The sequence below is a fragment of the Aotus nancymaae genome, unplaced genomic scaffold, assembly GCF_030222135.1.
Source record: "Aotus nancymaae isolate 86718 unplaced genomic scaffold, 86718_ANA_hifiasm-v0.15.2.pri h1tg000016l, whole genome shotgun sequence".
In the NCBI taxonomy this organism is placed as follows: domain Eukaryota; kingdom Metazoa; phylum Chordata; class Mammalia; order Primates; family Aotidae; genus Aotus; species Aotus nancymaae.
In genome coordinates this window covers 50,816,706-50,831,378 of record NW_026988428.1, presented here as the reverse complement: position 1 = coordinate 50,831,378, position 14,673 = coordinate 50,816,706, and the positions used below count along the sequence as shown (strand labels likewise).

The 14,673-nt window shown below is 34.9% G+C and overlaps 1 protein-coding gene across 1 annotated transcript in view; it reads right to left on the bottom strand.

Moving 5' to 3' along the window:
• Positions 1–371: 371 nt before the first annotated feature.
• CAND1 (cullin associated and neddylation dissociated 1) overlaps positions 372–14,673 on the bottom strand; it is a 44,661-nt gene continuing 30,359 nt past the window's right edge. Inside the window, exons 9-15 of the mRNA XM_012444931.3 lie at positions 12,261–12,402; positions 10,410–11,903; positions 9,511–9,606; positions 6,911–7,080; positions 6,665–6,829; positions 5,039–5,146; positions 372–4,471 (exon numbers count right to left, since the gene is read on the bottom strand). Coding sequence (XP_012300354.1) covers positions 4,247–4,471; positions 5,039–5,146; positions 6,665–6,829; positions 6,911–7,080; positions 9,511–9,606; positions 10,410–11,903; positions 12,261–12,402 — 2,400 coding nt within the window. The 3' untranslated portion in view covers positions 372–4,246. The remainder of the gene's footprint in view (positions 4,472–5,038; positions 5,147–6,664; positions 6,830–6,910; positions 7,081–9,510; positions 9,607–10,409; positions 11,904–12,260; positions 12,403–14,673) is intronic.

Here is a 14,673-nt window from a genome sequence, read left to right as displayed (position 1 = left end):
GGCATGAGGACTGCTTGAGCCCAGGAGTTTGAGATCACCCTAGACCATGTCATGAGACCCTATCTCTACAAAGAAATAAAAAAATTAGCTGGGTGTGGTGGCACACACCTATACTCCCAGCAACCAGGAGGCTGAGGTGGGAGAATCACTTGAGCCCAGGAAGCTGAGGCTGCAGTGAACCACGTTGGTGCTATGTACTCAGCCTAGGCAACAGAGTAAGACTTTGTCTCAAAACAAACAAAACCTGTGAGGCTATTTGTATTTCAGTTTCCCTTAAATATTGTTCACTAGGTATTTCAGCCCACTTGTCTTATCATTCTATGTAATCCTCATTCTTTTAGGGCCATCTCATTTATTCTTATGGCTGCATGTTGTTTTCTTTTCTTTTCTTTTTTTTTTTTTTTTTTGTGGAAACAGGATCTCACTATGTTGCCTAGGTCTGGTCTCCAACTCCTGTCCTCAAGTGATCCCCCACCTTGGCCTCACAAAGTGCTGAGATTACAGGCCTGAACCTCCATCTGGCCCTGACGTCCAATTCTTTAATATTTGTGTGACAGCATTCTAGAATAAAATCATTCAATATCCATCAACCATTACCTACTGGTAATAGCAAATTAATTCCAATACTTCCTAATCTGGAAAGAATGTAATTTTACATAGCATAGGCTTTCTCTCTTCTAAGACCTCAACAAAATAATTAAACTTGCTAAAATCACCACTAATAAGGTATGAAGGGGACAGGGTATTAAGACTCCAAAAAACAAAATTAAGTATCTCTGTCTACTAAAAATCATTCTGAAACCTGACACTGGGATTATAGGGTCCAACAAAGCAAAATTATATACATTACTCCCTTCAGTAGTTTCTGGATTCAGAGCTAACTTTCTAAGTTACAAAGAGCAAAAACATGTTGCTGAAAGATCTTGCCTGCAACTACAGCAAAGGTGTTGACAAAATCTTTTCTAGCATTAACAGGAAAACGAGCAACTTACTGTATTGGAAAAGGAAAATGTATAATTTCATTTTGTAATTCCTTTAAGAAAACAATCTTATCTGATGAGATTTTGGTAGCCTGTAGCCAAATACTTCCACTGTGTTCCATTTTTGCAACCAAAAGTATCAAATGAATTTTATTGAAATGGAAAAGTCAGTTAAAACCTGCATATACTTTGTCTAATCAGTAAATGAACTGTTACCATACTGTCAATTCCCCATTTTATAAACAAGATTTCAAAAACAGGTATAAATCTGGGGTAGCAGTGGTTTGAAAATTAGGATTGAATTTAAAACAGAGCTAGAATCCAAAATTTACTTGCTGAAATGTTTAAGGTCTTTAATTTCAAAACACTTACTAAGCATAATATATCTAGATATTGGCAATTCATTTTAACAATTTAGATCTTTAGTAAAATTAATGTGGGCAGAAAATGTTACTTCATTACAAAGTATTACTATATACTTTGTCTTGTGACTAATTACAGCTCACAGGAGTATAAACAACTCAACTGAATTTGTCAATGGCTGAGGATTGCGTATGCTTCCTCATTTTGTACTTCAATCATGACTATATAATCATATTCATACATCTGAGACTGAACTAAAGATATCAGAACACCCACTAGAACTGGTTAATTAGATATGCCCCTATGTTATTTCTTTACTATTTACTCAAGTATGAAGAAAAAAGACTAATTTGGTTTAATTATGGTTACATAAAAATTATGTAAGTATTCAGACATTTTATGAAATCATCATATTCCAACCCTATAAGAATTCTAATTCCTTATGGTTAAACAGCTTTCGGAATCATTAATAAAATACATACATGACCATCATTTATAAAATTATCATTCAGTACTATTGATTTTATAAATAACCTTTTAGGTTAGGCCCTGCCATACCAAACTTCCTTTCTGCCTTCTTTTAAAATACATCAGTTAGACCAAAACTAATTTAAATGTTCTCATGAAAATCAATAAACAGCTTGGTTTTGTATTAACTTTTAGATCTCCTCAGGAACTTACAAGTGGAAAACTGCTAAGTAGAACACCTTAATATTACTAGTAAGCAGCATGAGTGGTAGACTATGTCTGGACTCCACATCCTGCCACATCCATTCCAGTATCTGGCCCACATCACCACTAGGAGTATGGAGTTAATGACAAAGCATTTAAATTCTAAGCATTGCTCTGTTACCAATTCTGTTAATGTATGTATATAAACAGGTATCTTAACACTAAAGCCATAAAAGAGCAGCATCTATTTCTTTAGTACTAAAAGAATTTCAACTGTTAGAAAAATGAGCTGGCTTGCAAGACAAAAACAAAAAACAAAACAAAGATGCATCTTGAAAGTTAAAAACAAATAAACTGAAGAAAAAGCCAGTTGAAGTATTTGGATTTAACTTTACCCAACTAAGACATTCACACAACATATGCATGTCAGTCTCCTATTCGGTCCTAGAGCCTGCAGTATTGTAATTTATTGTGAAACCATGTAACCAAATACTTAAATATATCCACAACATCTATACCACAGAAATGCATAGTACATAATATACTAACATCTCAAAATAAACTTCTATTACAGTTTTATGCAAATTATGGTATAAGATTATCACCTGCCACATTTAGAAATGGCACCAACTTCAACATCAATGCACTAGTCGAAATCCTTACTAGTAGTGATGTCTTCTGCATTATCATCTGAACATTCTAAATCAAGCTGTTAATCTAATAACCACAGTATGTTATCAGTTAAAATCACTGTATATTTGGATGTTAAAGCAGGTAGTAATACAGCAGGAAAAGTGTTTCTAATTCACAGTTTCAAAAATAAAGGGTGCAGTTTTCAAATATCTGATTGCTTAAAACTGGTCACTCAATTTAACAACTGCCTCCTTCAATACATGTAAACTATGTTTGCACAGCATTAGGAGATGTCTTTTATTTCAGAATTAGTTCTTACTGTTACAGGAGCACCACAAATTTGAAAAAAGAGGCTACAGTGTGAAATGAGCTCACTGAAGGATATGTTAAATAAAATTTTAACTACAATATAAGGTACTGCAAAAGCTTTGTTCCTCCAGCACAGATCCCTTAATCAGGAAAAGTAATTAACACTTACCAAATACAATTAGCTCTACAGGAGATGGGGAAAAATCTAACTCAACTAAAAGAAAATACTATTATTAGCTAACAAACCTGTGACAGCTGGCTTCAGAATTTTCCTAAAAGTAAAATTCAAAAGCATACACAGTATTTATATCCTTTGATAAGGAATGTAGACATCCAAAGGAAATGAAAGAAAAATCTGGTTTTAAGAATTTCAAGGTGGAAACACACGCACACAAATGGGTAACTGAGAAAAACTGAGCACTTAAAATATTCAAATTTTAAGTGTGTAAGATTTATAATACAAGAAAGTGGCAAATTGTTACTGTGACTTGATTTGCTGAAAACGTCTGCAAATTCACACTGGCATTAAGAAAACCTAAGTCTCAAAAATTTACTCCTTTCTTTCTCTCCAGATAATGTGTTTTCTGTGCAAAAATAAATATCTGAAAATTGCACTAATAATACTTACTTTAACTTCTATATTACGAATAATCTGCACATGCTGCTTTACAGACAATACATATTTGTAAACTTGCTCATGCAAAATTAGTGTGCGCAACAGGGATATTAATTTTCATACTTAAAAATGATACCTTATTATCATTTTAAAATTGCCAAACCCTCTGAAATGAAAACAAATCTTATATGGACATCCTTGTCTGCCAGCTAAAAATCAATTTATGTCGCTGAAAACAAAGTTATACAAGAAAAAGAAACATGGTTATTGTTTTGCAAGATTTTTGATTTTTAAATGAGAAAATTATATAAAAGAAAGAAATTCATGGTCACAAAATTTTAACATTTTAATCCTAAACATTACAGGGTAAATAGATACTGGACCCTATCTCCATACTCCATAAAATCCTAACTTTTAATTTCCATTTTAAATGTTGCCGCAACCACTAAAACAATAATGGTTTTACAACCTCTGGATTATGGAAATACACATTTCTGAAATAAATGCTACAAAAACAACAATGGAAGAAAGCCAAACAAACTGTCTCCAAGAAGGAAAAAAAAGCGGAACATTTTGAAGCTTTTAGACACTTCTCTTTCCATGTCTTATGATTAACCTGTCAATTCAGTGCACTGTATGGTCATTTGTAATGGTCCCCATGGTGAACAAACATCTAACTAGTGTCCATTGATTCCAAGTTAGTAGATGATGAATCTTTTTGGATACTTTCAAAGATGGCCGCCAGCTCAGGGTTAGAACTGATCTGTGACTGGAATTCACTCATCAGTGGACTCTTCTCTGCTTCTGGAATGGTTAGCAGTGCTGCTACGGCTCTCATGGCAGATCGCTTTAATTCATCTTGTTTTTCAAATTCCTGCTTTACTGAGTTTGCCTTCACCTGTAACATGGAGTAAACTTAGATTACATACTATAAAAGACAGCTCTTACAATAACAAAATTTAAGCACAGAGGATCTTTCTGGTAAAAGCTACTCTTATAGGTCCATAAGGCATATTATATTCTAAGCACAACTGTTTTTAAACTTATTTTTAAAGCAGCTGTCTCCTTTTAAGGGAATATTTTACACAAAGCCCCATTATAAAAAAGAGAAAATCTAGATCCACATGGTTGAAACACAGAGTGTAGGACACAACCAGAATTAAAAACGTCCTCTTTTGTGGCCTGATCATTTCATCCCATATCAAGACTTCAAATACATATCAGTACTTCAAAATATATATCATATTTTTGCATAAACAAAAATATTAGCATAAACAAAAACTTTTAAGAATAGCAGTTAACAGTGCTAAGTTTTATAAAACATCGGTATTCACTAGGTTAACTTTTTAAACCAGCTGCTACTTAGGGCACTGGAATAATTATATTTGGAAAGCTAGAGAAAAGAATTGGCTAGGAATCCCCATTATACCAAGTCTGATCTAGGCTGATATTTAGCACTTCTTACCTTAGTTGTACATGTTGCACGTAATGGCTCAACAAGTCGGTCCAACCTCTGCAGTACTGCACTTGGACAAAGGGTAGACAGTCTCACCAGCATTAAAAATGTCAGCATCTATTAAGAATAGAAGAGACAGAATTTAGACTTGACATTATTTTCTAAAAACAAAATTCTAAATTCTGACAAATCCTTTAAAAGCAAAAAAGCAAAATAACTAGCAAAGTATAAAAGCTTCCTTTTAATGTAATCTGCCTATCAGAATCAGACAGATTTGTCTCAAACCTTATCTGAGTTAAGTGCTGAAGAGACCTCACCAGAGAGTATTTTAGGTAAGGTCTCTTGAGCAGCATATTATAGGTGAAGTCTCTTTAGCACTTCACTCAGATAAGGCTTGAGACAAATCTGTCTCAAACAGATGTGAGAACTAGAAAAGTGGTTTTCAATCTTGGTTGCACATTAGAATCATCCAGAGAGTTTTAGAAACATACCCATTCTTCAAGTCCCACCCCCAGAGAGTTTTACTGAACCTGTCAGAATATGGCCACAGATGCAGTACTTTTTTTTCTTTTGAAAAAAGCTCATGTACACCAGAATTGAGAATCACTGAACTAGAAAATTACAGAACTGGAACACAAATTTTATAGTAAGTTTCCACTATCATAACAGATTTCAGATTAATGCATGTGAAACCTGATAATCCATAAACCTTTTTCTCTTAGACTATAAACTCATAGAATTTAAAAAAGTATGTCCTTTTACTTTTTGGTGGGGAGCTCTCTTCACTGAACTTTGAGACGTTCAGGTCACTACCACATATGGAAGCCTAAGAGTAGGAGTTCAGGTAGTATGGCTGAATTACCGTTACCACTTTTGCTCTGCTTGGCCAAAAGCCCTCAATGACAGAGTAGATGAAAAGACACAATGTATGTATTTTTTTTTATTTTTCAAATCACCCTTTTACTGTTCACATTTTAAATGAAGTTGAACACACAGGAAAACAAAGAACACTGATAAGCAAAATTTATGCTCCAAACATTTTAAGACACAGTATGAATTCTCTCAAATTGCTTCTACAGATTACTTTGTATATCTGAAAAGCTCCACGTTGTCCTCTAACAAAATTCTTGATATTAAACAAAGTATATTATATTGAAAAACAAAAATTCCTCATTCAGGTAAAAAATACAGTTATAATTCAGATTAGCTCCAAAGTTAACTCAGGAGAATTAATAAAGAATGCTGGGAAGCTAAGAAAACCCTCCATGGGTAGCAACTGCAGTCCAATATTAAGACAGGCCAAAAAGTTAGATTTATACTTCAAACAGCAAAATCTGTAGGGACTCTTTTGAGGGAAAGGATCTAGCTAGGCATTATTCACTAAGCAAGTGGATGCAGAGCATTTTGCATCCACTGCCACTTCCTCCTCCAATAAAAAGAGTTCTGGATCTTTCTTATATGTCAGGTGATGTTACGCTGCCTATTACTTTTGCATATTATAGTTTACAACATGCTTATCAAAATCTTGACAGATAACCTAATTTTTCTCAGACACATGAGTAAATTATAAGGGTAAAAGTTGCTCTAGCAAAGTCATCTTCTAAAACGTTGTATAAATAGGCACAAACGTCTTACCTTAATATCATAATGGTCCTTCAAACCATCTTCAACGTGATTTAGAAATTCAAAGATATCAAGTCTATCAAGACAACTATCTAGAAGTGTGTACATACACTCAAAAGCTGCCTTTCTAATATCCAGACCATCATCAACTGTATGTTTAAATGGACCCATTTCTACCTGTTAAAGCAAAACAGAACATGTTGATACAAAATACTTAAGTCAAACACAAGGTTAGATAAACAGTGCGATCTAACTTACCTCTCGTATAAGCTCCTTCCTAACTTTTGTTTCATTGTAAAGATGTGGAAGAACAGTATCCAATAGATCTCTTATTAATGATGGCTTATTATGTGCTGCTGAATTAAATGTGACCAAGGCTACTCTTCTCACATTCAAATCTGGGTCTTCCAAAGTTTTCAGGAAATCACCTGAAATATTACAAGAAAAGCAACAGACAGACATGGTAATCTTAAAATATACATTTTATTTTCTCTAAGTTGATATAATTTATTTTTGCTGTGTCATTGTTGTTTCTTCAATAAAGGTCATGGAAGAACCCGATGAAATACTAAGTGAACCATAAAGTTTCTTTTAGCAGCACGACGACTATCATTTCTGAAGGTGAATATATTTTTAATTGATAATCTACTCTCAGCACCTATAATGCAGAGGGTATGGAAGAAGAGTCCATAAAGTTTCTCAATATCACTTTTATAGATACAAGATACGACAGAGATAGCAGCTAAAAAGACTAATAACATGTATGATTCTCCTTGTAGTTCATTAAAAGCAGCAACAAGAATATTTTTTAACCAAGTTCAAAATAAGAATTAAAAAAATGAGGTGAAGACAGATCCACTGCTTAATAAAGATGGAGTACTATTAGCAGATATATACAATTCATCAAATGAAAGAGAAATTTGCCTCCAGAAGCCCTACTTTATTTCTGTCTTCAATAAGAAATACATGAATTCATAGAAAAATAATATATAAGGAGAAAATTTTAACCTAACATAGGACAAAAGCCAGAGAAGGCATCTAGGTACTTTAAAAGTCTGCATATTCTTGCAAATGTGGGCAAGAAAGTATAATGCAAAGACCTTTGGAGTCATACAGATTATAGTTCAAACCATTTTACTTGTTAAATGTATGATTTTGTGCAAGTTACTTTAGGGAAGAAACTTGCCTAAAGTTTCTCACCTAAGTTTCTCAGTCAATAAAATGAGGATTATAAACCTTTTAAGAGCTAAACTGAGCAGAATAAATGGTGTGTACATTGTTGAAGACAATGTCTAATACCCAATAGGTATTCACATATAGCTATTATTCATCATTAAATGATCTCAACTCTATCATCAGCAATCTTTTAGAATACACAGGGAAATGAAGGAGAGGTAACAAAATACTTGAATGCCAACTTAGAAAACCAGCAATTTGAAAATGTGAGATGAAAGAGAGACTTCAGACTATGTAGACTGGCAAACCCAATGTTGATATCCAGAAAAGTTCCAGCACTGACTTAAAAAAAAAAAGTCGAGAGACAGCACGGTTTCAAAAGCAATATAAATGTACCAAACTAATCGGCTCTCCCTTTTATTTGCATATGAAACTGGTAGATTAGAAGAGCAGTTACAATAGAGTATATATCTGCTTTCAAGTAAAGCATCTAAAATATTGCTATTATGGACAAAATGGTGTCATGAACTAGCAATTTCAATTTTTTTCAAGTTTTCTAGGTGATTCTGATGTTCAAATAGTCACAAATACTGAACTACATCATAATTCAATTAGAATGGTAACTACCTGGTTAAGTAACTATATCAACAATGCATACTGGTTGATTGTTATCAACATGGAAAGATATTTCTAGAGACATAGGATGGGCCTCTTTCTCTGTCCTATCTTGTGTAATACCAAAGTGCTCAATAAATGTATCAAAGCAGAAAATGGGTGGAGGAAATTTAAGTAAGAAATTTCTCATATGGACTTTAAATAATTTCTAGACCCTAGCAATAGAACCCATTTGTGCCTGTCCCTTCCTTATTCTGAATTGGCAATCCCTTTCTATATAGTTCAAATTTTAAATTGTATTTGTTTTTTCCTTCTGGCACACTGCAAAATGGTGCAAAGCTACAAAGTTTCTTTGCCAAATCCCTCAATCCTCCCTGATGGTTATCTCCATTATCCTGGCCTCAAGAAAGCAACAAACTAAGTTCTGAGTGTTTTTTGGCTACTACCAAACTCTAGGAAAACCAACGATAAAAACAAAATGCAAGGAGGCTATAAAATCAGAAATAGTCCCTAAGGCTAATGCTTGTCTTCACAGAAATAGAGAAAGTCCTAGTTTTTCTTGGGTTATCTCCTCTTAGTTCTTCTGGGAATTAGCACTACCCAACTTTATTTTTTATTCTTAGGTTGTTTCAACCTTAAATACAGAAACCTCCATAGATCTCCTTGGGTATTGAGGGGTTAGCAGTAATAATTGAAAATTGAGGCCTTAACAGCTAAGTGAGACTCATTTACATCTGGGGAGAAACTTCAGACTGGTCAGATAAATATAGTACCTTTTTACTTTTTCCACCAAAGCTACCTTAGGTCAATCCAAAATGTGGTTATCAAATATGTAGTTGACTCTAAAGATGCTGATATAACTTCAGTTATATGCAAAATCATCTAGGAATAATTATAAACAATATAGGCAAACATGATTGCTAAAGTTATAAATTCATATCAATTATCTTTTAAGCAATTATTTCATGAGCATTTTAATTCCTTGATATTTCTAGTTACTAAATTCAAGAGTTTCTTGACAATTCTAAATTCCAAAAATCAGTATGTTTATCTTTGTTTCCACTTACCTATGCAGTTCTTTAACAGTGGATCAATAGGTTGTGGATGGTCAGATATTGTAAATTTCACAGCCGTAACCACTGAGCTTCGGGCATATGATGAGCCTGATTAAAAATAAATTGCAAGTCTACTGGTATGACATAGTCCACTAAAACTCATGGACATCATTTTAAAACCACTTCAAATAACACTAATTAATGCCTTCAATTCCTTAGAATTCTCCTTGGCCGAGAAGGGTATTTCTTATTGCATGCATGAATCCAAAGTAACAAAGTTTACTCACTTTATGAGTATAAAATATAATCCCACTAAATTTCAAAAGAATTTCTTCTGGGAAGGGGGAACCTGAAGCAGCAGTGGCGGAATTCATCCTCACAAAAGAGAACTAGCTAAATCCAAAAAAAGCTTAAAAATCTTCAAATCTACTAAAAACGAAAGCAGTATCTAAGAATGAATGGCTATTACTGCTATTAATATTACTACCTTCTACTTATTCTAATGGGGATGACATTGGTAAACCTGAAAACTTTCCAGAATATTTCATTTGAAATAAGTATTTTCACCAATTTTACTTACTGTAACTAGTATTAGCAAGCTCTTCAGATTATATTAATTCATGAGATATGTCTTTTCCATATTTTAAGACAATGTAGTAACATTAAAATGTAGTCATCATGAGGAATTAGAACAGATTTAACCATTATCTAATTACACTCTATCCTTTAAAACAACAAAATGTCATTTGACTATCGCTCCATACTACACAAAGACAGTTCTTTTTCATCACATACTTAGCTTTTAGGTATAAGAAAATATAGATATGGCTTAACTTCATCATTAGGCATCTTTTAAGGCAACCAACTACCAAAAAAAAATTTTTTTTAAGAAAGAAAATCTAGAAACCCACCTGATATCAAGTACCCTTTAAGCCGTGGAAGGAGAGTTTCTGGATCAATTAGAGTGAGTTTTCCTAGACATTCAGCAACAACATTTCTGGTTCCTTCCTCTGCACACTCACAGTGCTTTAACAATAAGGCCCAGATGTTTTCAACATATGGTTTAAGGCCCACCACTGATGCAGAGCTAATAATTTCCTTCAAGGAATGAAGTAAAAGATACTGCCTTTTTGGCTGACTGGTTATTTCTTGTAGGACAAATGGGAGATATTCAGGAAGGTTGCCCACACTAATGCTGCCTAATGCATACGATGCAGCTGATTTGACTTCTTCACTAGGAGATGAGAAAGCTTCTAGTATTACAGATTTTAGTTCCAACTGTCCACTTAAGTCAATATGATGCCCAACTTCTCCAAGAGAAAGTAGAGCTAAGAGACGAATGGAATCTGTAGACCGTGAGTTCTTGACATCTTGAATAAACTGACCTACTACAGCAGGTCCCTCTTTAGGGCATGCTCGAGTAAGGGCAGCTACACATTTGGCAATGGAATAATAAGACTGCTTATGAGTAAGTGCTGTACTCTGAGAGTAAACTGGACCAGTCAACATGCGCAACAAATCCATGTATCCTAAATTATTTGTTCCAGTGACAACCAGAGCTTGGAAAAAGTCTAGCATGGCACTAAGAGCTCCCCCTTGCAATAAGGGTGATCTCACAAGTCCAATAAGTTCATTGAGAATGGATCCACTTATCTTTGAAAGGGAGGAAGGATACACTTTTGCCAGAGTGGTAAGAAAACTGATAGCCATTTGTGAAACATGCATATCACTTTCGCTGATAAGAGGTGGGAGCTCATCTAGAACTGCATCAATCATGGCAGCTGTCAAGCTGTCACTATAGTTTTTTATTAGAATATCTAGGGCAGAAAGAGTACCCAGTTTCAAAGCTCTCTGGTTTTTCCTAAGAAATGAAGCGAGGATAGGAACCCCTTCTCCCAGAACAGGCCTCAAATCTATCTTCAAAGGTGACCCAGCAATCAGTGTCAATGCCTTTACTGTAGTTAACCTGGTAATTTCATTCTTTAGTCTCTCCAAGAAAATCTGAAGTGTATTAGGCAAGTCAGAACCCAAATTGTCTCCGAGGTTGCAAATAATTTGTCCCATACAGGAAATAGCCCTTTCCTTGACTTCCTGATCAATGTCAGCTGCTTTTAATCTCTTAATGGTACAGGTAAATAGATCTTTGATGTAAGGAGTAGCATCAAACGAGGAAGGCTGATCTAAAGGACGAATTACTTTGACAAGCTGTTGAGTAACAAGAAGTGCTTCAGATGTAATTTTGTAAAATGGGTCTCCAACACAAGCCACCACTGGAGGAACCAAAGCCTGAACATGAGGATGGAAGACTTGAGGAGAATGGTTACAGAGGATTACGTATAGACACGACAAAGCATCAATCTTCAAATTCGATGAGCTTGATTTATCATTCAGTGAGAAAATGATTCCTAAAAAGCCAACAAAAAAAATCCAATCATTGCTGTGCAGACTTTTAAGAAAGAAAAAATTCAAAATCAACCCCAACAGTACTGCTCATGTTCCCATTTCATTGTATTATTTCTACAAGTAGAAATTTTCACCATCTATAATAAATATTAAAGCCAAATATTTCAGGGTAAGACTTTTAACTTGTTACTTATAAATTTCTAGCTTCAGGTATTCAAGACAGTTAGATTTAAACGTTTAGCTCTACGTGCATATTAAGTTGTCACAAATATTCCTTTAAATGGGAATATTATTTAAGCTTATCTAAGTCCTAACAAAAAGAGGCTGAGTCCCAAAAGAGATTTACGTTTCTTTCATACCTGGTACAAGTACAGGAATGTGTTGCGTTAGGGCCCCAGGTAATACATTTACCAGCTCAGTTAACATGTTAAAACAACACTGTCTGGTCTTCACACTTTTTTCTTTCATCTGTTTGTGCAGAGCTTTAACAATGTTGGGAACCTGCAATTATTACATACTCATTAGCTGGTTCAGTTGTTGGTATTTCGTCAGTACACTTAACATGAATTATAGAGAATGAGGATAAAGGGAAGAGTTTATCTTTTTTTGTTAAATTCCTAATTCAGCTATCTACTGCTATTGCTAACACTAACAAGACTATTAGATATGAACAAAATTTGTTGCATGTATTATATATGTTCTCTTGTAACTGTATTTGCTTGATACTTATTAAAAAATTACGGCCTGGCGCAGTGGCTCACGCCTGTAATCTCAATACTGTGGGAGGCCGAGGTGGGTGGTTCACAAGGTCAGGAGTTCAAGACCAGCCTGGCCAACATGTAATCTCAGCACTTTGGGAGTGTTGAGATTACAGCCTGGCCTCCTGTAATCCCAGCACTTTGGAAGGCCAAGGTGGGCAGATCATGAGGTCAGATCGAGACCATCCTGGCAATGGTGAAACCCCATCTCTACTAAAATACAAAAAATTAGCTGGGTGTGGTGCCAGGCGCCTGTAATCCCATCTACTCGGGAGGCTGAGGCAGAGACTTGCTTGAACCCAAGAGGTGGAGGCTGCAGTGAGCAGAGATTGCACGCTGCACTCCAGCCTAGGCGACAGAGCGAGACTGTCTGAAAAAAAAATTACAGAAAAGCTGTCATTTAGCTTTCCACAGAGCAACAAAATAGTCTTCCCTACTTCATTTTTAATTGTGAAACATACATAATGAAAAATAAATTAATCCAACATATTTTCAACCAAAAATTTAGGAGGTTTTTATGATATTTTGAATGACAACAGCACAGATAAAAATCAAAGGAAATAAGACAAATTATGGAAAAGTAACCACTGAACAGGTCCTTTTCTTACTTTCCATTTGCTGTTACAAGGAATCAACTCCACTTCAAATGTGGCTACAAGCAGCAGGGGTATGATTCAAAGACATCTAATCTAAACTTTCCTTTTTTTTTTTTTTGATAGGGAGTCTTGCTCTTTCACCAGGCTGGAGTGCAGTGGCACGATCTCGGCTCACTGCAACCTCCGTCTCCCGGATTCAAGCGATTCCCCTGCCTCAACCTCCTGAGTAGCTGGGACTACAGGCACACACCACCACGTCCGGCTATTTTTCGTATTTTAGTAGAGACAGGGTTTCACCATTGCCAGGATAGTCTCCATCTCCTGACCTCATGATCTGCCCGCCTTGTCTTCCCAAAGTGGTGGGATTACAGGCATGAGCCACTGTGCCCGGCCTGCTCTAAACTTTCTAACATTTTGCTAGTCAGTAAAACAAACAGGGTCTCTACTAACAAATCTCACAAATGCAAAGCTATAAATGGAGCTTCTAGAATACCTCAACAGCAAAGCAAGTAGAAATTAAAAGCAAAAACAAAGCCAAGAAAAATCCCAATGACCAAACTACATGGACACACAGCATAATTACACAATGATCTAAGAACTAGACAAAAACAAAGTATCTAATTTTCCAAAGCACTGTCAGAATTCCTGGCAACTCTACTAGCAATACCTGACTTCTATATGTTTACTCACTTGCTTATATCCTCCATACACTTTATCTCATTTCCTTCTACAATTTATCTTCAACATTCACCTTTATGAGTAATTTCACCACAAAAATGTATTTATTTGTACTACCTGAAAACAAGATAGATACAGTACATGTATCCCCTCCCCTGGTTTAATCCCTTTCAATATCTGTTTTGCAATCTATAAAAAACTGACCTAGTATTTATGCATCCCATAGGGCTGCTGTAGAGATTACATATAAGATAGGAGAATGCCTGGTATGTAATAAATAATCAATAAAGGGATGCAATATAATAGCTCTAATATTTAGGATTTTAGAAAAAATGCCCTCAAGTGAAAAAATGTATATTTTATTAATAAGTCCAGGAATATATCAAACACATATGTAGTAGGCACTACACTGAATGCTCTACACAGAACACCCAGCTCTCACTACCACAGGTAGATATTTCTAAGTACATCCTTATTACAAATGAGAAAAGTGAAGTTTAATAAAGTGACTAAATAACTTGTCCAAGATCACAAACCTAAATCAGAAGTGAAGCCAGATATGTGAACACAAGTAGTATGACTCCACAGCTCTAAGACTTCTCTATGAACACCAAAGATAAAGATTACTTTACTGAATTTTAAAATTATTACCGTTTATAAAGTAAAACCAAGAATACTTCAATTAGAATGAACAGTTTATAATAACATAATATGAACATACATTAACTATATAAACATAT